The sequence below is a fragment of the Vigna unguiculata genome, chromosome 11, assembly GCF_004118075.2.
Source record: "Vigna unguiculata cultivar IT97K-499-35 chromosome 11, ASM411807v1, whole genome shotgun sequence".
Classification (NCBI taxonomy): Eukaryota; Viridiplantae; Streptophyta; class Magnoliopsida; order Fabales; family Fabaceae; genus Vigna; species Vigna unguiculata.
The window spans coordinates 26,440,706-26,445,491 of NC_040289.1; the positions used below are offsets into that span (position 1 = coordinate 26,440,706).

At 32.7% G+C, this 4,786-nt stretch overlaps 1 protein-coding gene across 1 annotated transcript; it reads right to left on the minus strand.

Moving 5' to 3' along the window:
- Positions 1-1,196: 1,196 nt before the first annotated feature.
- On the minus strand, positions 1,197-4,573 carry LOC114169106 (protein LIGHT-DEPENDENT SHORT HYPOCOTYLS 10-like). Its single transcript, XM_028054128.1, has 2 exons — positions 3,822-4,573; positions 1,197-1,409 (listed from the first exon to the last, which is right to left on the minus strand). Exon 1 carries the CDS (start codon positions 4,426-4,428, stop codon positions 3,862-3,864), a length of 567 nt encoding a protein of 188 aa, XP_027909929.1. The 5' UTR covers positions 4,429-4,573; the 3' UTR covers positions 1,197-1,409; positions 3,822-3,861.
- Between the last annotated feature and the right edge of the window lie 213 nt (positions 4,574-4,786).

Genomic DNA, 4,786 nt, shown 5'->3' on the forward strand with positions numbered 1-4,786 from the left:
CTCTTTTATTATATAAAAGCAAACATATAAAATAAAAAGAAGAAAAAGATTACAAAACATGGGTAACGCTAATAATAAAAGAATGGCTACAATTTTGACAAAATATACGAGGCTACTTTCTGAAAAATAAAGGAATACAGAGAGAACTTTTCGACAATTGATGATTAGAACAATCATTGTAACAAAATTTTCACAAACCATAACACTGTTTTTCCGGTAACAGAATAAGTATAACATTTATATTTAATCTTTATATACAAAATTCAGTACTTTCAATGCTTTATTCAACTTCGGACTTCAGTAAAATACAATATAACTCTCAGTGCTCACACAATATTCTCAATCTGGCCAGATATAAAACTTCGTTTAGCAAAAGTAAGATTGTCTCAGGTTAATCAAAACAATAAGAAAAGTAAGGTTTGCCTTACTGTTGTACACTGAGACTTTGCTAAAACCCAAACTCACCTAATACTCATTCCATATTTGATCAGAAAACCTAAGCTTTTTATCACTCAATACATATACTAAGGCAAGTTTACGGTATAAACCTCATCTTAAAAGTCAAATTTATGAGGTTGACTTAGTTTTATATTTCACTTTTAAGTATGATATCAAAGTTATGAGTTTGAGTCTATCGTAATGAGTTTTTTTATTTGTTGGACTTGTTATTTCATCTCGCTATCGAGAAATTTGTTGTTTGTTGAGCCTATCGTGTTACACATTAGCGGGTCATTACAGATTATCCATTTATGTCTAGTCTTACACTTGAAATGTATATATGTCTTGGTGTGAAGGTTGGAGATTCCTCATTAACTAGAAATAAGATAAATTTATAGTATATAAGTAGATACAAATCTCATTTTATAAATTAGTTTCATGAGATTGAGGTAGTCTTTTAAGTCCACTTGATATATATATATATATATATATATAGGAAGAGATATTAAGGAATTCATGTTACCATTATAATTTTGTGATGATCACCAAAGGCACTCATGACAGAAAGTAAATATTATACAGATAAGAAAAATTATATATTGAAGCCAAATTTATTTAAATACGTCTTACATAGTGCAACTGATGCATGAAAAGGGGAGCAACTACATAAGTAAACATGGAAATCATGTTTGAATATGTATATATATATATATATATATATATATATATATATATATATATATATATATATATATATATATATATATATAAGATACGCTGAGGCATAAAACAGCATTGTGTCACGATCGAACTTTCGGTTCTGCTAAGAGCTTAATTACAAATTCTCGGGTAAACAAATTAAACTGAAAATTTAAAAGTACTGAAGAAGCGCATAGAGAAGAAACCTCCCAAGAACTGGCCTTAAAAGTAAGAACTCCTTCAATTTAATTTATATAATATGCAACATTATCCTGCATAGAGATCAAGGAAAGCATTCAGTCAGCAGAAGTATAGAAGAACTTAAGAATATCCAAATAATCAGTCAAGTTAAATAAATAATTTACACTGTATATATAACTTACCAAATCTTATGAAATATATATGAAAACCATCATGCATTTAAAAGATAAAAAAAAAAAAAAAACTAGAAGGAAAACACAGTTTCCACAAGAAGTTGATTGAGGAATATCCAAATGCTGCATTAGTTAGAAGGATTATCGTCCAGGTGAAAGGTTTGAAAAGGATATGGACTATTACTTTACATGGTACAGCTTAGCTTATCCGATAAGAACTCTTCATGGTACAGCTAGCTGTGTAATAGTTCATGTGTTCAACTAATAATTCAAACACACGACACTATTTTTAAGCAGTGATGTGTTTGATGAGGTAGACTATAGAGCTAGGTGGTGTTGTGTGTAATTTGTGAAACCTATGAACATGATATGTGTACGTGAAAATGTAATTCATGACTTTAACTCTCACGGCTAGAAAAAAGGAAGAAAATGGAACAGAGAAAAAGAGAGAAAGTTGGCCCCAACATGGCAGATATATCATCTGATTCAGGGAGCACACAAGTGAATGTTAATTACTGTTTCACCAATAATCTGTGACTCACACCACAAAAGCTGTCAACAACAGTTTCATATATATACTTTGATCAGAAAGACAACCTTGAAAACCCTAACTTGTTCTAAGCTGACACTGAGCAGAGGCTACACTTGATTTCTGCATTATTGTTGTCTTAACAGGAAGCATTAAGCTGAAGAAGCCCACACAAAATAATTAAAAAGCTCAATAAACTATGTTATATGATTTAATTATGACTAAGCTATAAAAAAAAAATCAACATGTGCAGTAAGTTTTGACAAGTTTGAGTAGAATAATCACTTGAAACCAAGAGCTTGTACCTTGAATAGCATTCCATGTTCTATTTTAATATATAAAATACAAACGTGTGTCTATTCAAAATGCCATTGAAATTCCACTTGGAACAAAAACCGACAAAAACATGTGAGATGACGGGCAGCACAAAGCTTAAGCATTCGCCTAACCAACAAAATATTTGCTCACAAAATACACAACCACTACTCAAAACATTACAACACTAATTTGCTTTTTGATTAATGGATAAAATTCTCAGCATCAGATAGTAGACCACATGATCAAATCAAGGTACATGTGGTGAAACAAACACAGTGGAGAAAAGATAAGTAAGGGTATATCAGATCAAATCTTGTAAGGATATTTTAAATAAACATATATATTACAATATAAGTGGGACATATTATAAACTGAGGATGGTGGAGAAATGTTTATTCTTAGAACAATACATTCAATATTTAATTAGCATTAGGTTTCTCCAACATCTATCTGAAAGATTCCATTCAATCATGTCTTTCTTAGAAAAAAATTGTAAATTAGAAAAAGACTTGCAGAGAGAATGCATTCCAAAAACTTTTCAAAAATTTGGCATGTTTTATTTGAAACCTAGAACCTTAAATAATCATTTATGTTAACAAAAACGTTTATTGGATGCTTAGTATAACTTGACAAATTATATATATATATATATATATATATATATATATATATATATATATATATATATATATATATATATATATATTTACACACACACGACACATCACTTGATTACTGCATGTGTCAAAAATCTGCTTAATTTTTAAAAGAAAAAATGAATTGGGAGAAAGTAATCATAAAAGTAATGAAATCAGTTGATGTGCCATAAACTTTGTTTTTGTTGCAAAGCCAACATGGAGATTAAATTAATCTTTTCTGGATCTTATTTACATACAGTCGCCTCTAATTTCGCAACCTAATGAACACGGCATTGGAAATGCTTTTGTCCGTATAATGTACCAACACTTAAATAGTATATATTGCATCCTATGTGGTTCGTGAATAAGAAAAACTATGTACATAAAGCATTAGTTTTTTTGTCCCAGATCCATCCATCAGATTATAAAATTTTAATATCAGTGCATATGAAACTACTCAATAAGTTTAGTTCTTTCTAGCTCTATCTCTTTATATTCAAACTCGTAGTACTTATTAATAATAACACACACATAATCTATATGGGCACCCCCTAATGCTCCAAAACATTGTACTATAGTTTAGGTTGAGATATATATATATATATGTTATTACCATAACTTGATGCTGGCCATGGCTTACGCATCTAACCAACAACAGATGATAGAGAAAGAAGCATCAGGTTGGTGTAGTGATGAAAAATTTGGAGTGTTTGTGTGAAATTTTAGATTGAAAAAAACTTGATTGTTGTTATATCGAAGAAGATACGTTAGATATTCCACATCCATCAGAATAAGATAAGACTGAAGACAAAATGATATAATTACCAATATTAGGTGAAACACAGATCTTCCAGAGGAAGAATATTCAAGAGAAATGGATGGAGGAGGTTGATGATTCTTCAAGATTTCCCTTAGGGGTCTTCTTTTTCTTCTTGTAAGGTATACCTCTAGCCTTAGCTTGGCACTCTCTGACCTCCCTAAGGTAGACACGGATGGAGCCACTAGCAAAAGGGTTAGTCTCTGGGGAGCCTCCATTTTCTTCGTAGGCCGCTCTGAGTCGACCTATGAGAGCATCGAGACTCCCCCAAGCTTGTCTGAGAGGACAAGTGCATGGTGCTGGTGGTTCAGGCTGTCCATAGAACATGCACCCTTGGAGGTGAACCTTGGTCTTTCCGAACTGGTCCAGATACCTTAAAAAATCAAGGACATGGTTGCAATTGCACTGAGAGAGAGCAACTGGGGGTCTTTGGTTCTTCAAGTATTGTCCAAAAGTGTTCCAGTCCCTTCTCTTCTGAGACTCATAGCGGCTAAGTGTGACTGGACTCTGCTGCTGCAGCTGCTGGTGTTGGTGCTGGTGCTGGTGCTGGAGGTGGTAATCTAGAGGAATGTTGGTTGATGAACCTTCTGCACCGTGGCTGCCACTGCTAGACATTGCTGAAACTGTGAAATGGTGAATCAGAATGAAGAGAGAGAGAAGGAGGTGTTGGAGTTGGGGCTGGTTTTTTCTAAATAAAGCCAGGGAAAGAGGGAGGTGAAAGGTGAAAGTGAAAGGAATAGGAGAGTGGAGGAAGATAGAGTATTGAGATCACGTCACTGGGCTACTGAGAAGACATTTTATGGGCCATCTTGGTTTATTTCTGTTCATCTCTTTTGTCCTCTTGCATATGGGAAAAGTTTGGTATACACCAAACTCTATTCAACATAAATTATTACATGGATTAAGTTTAATTATAGTCCTAATTAATCCATTTCTCATAGATCATCACGTTTTTAATTGACCAGAAAGAGCT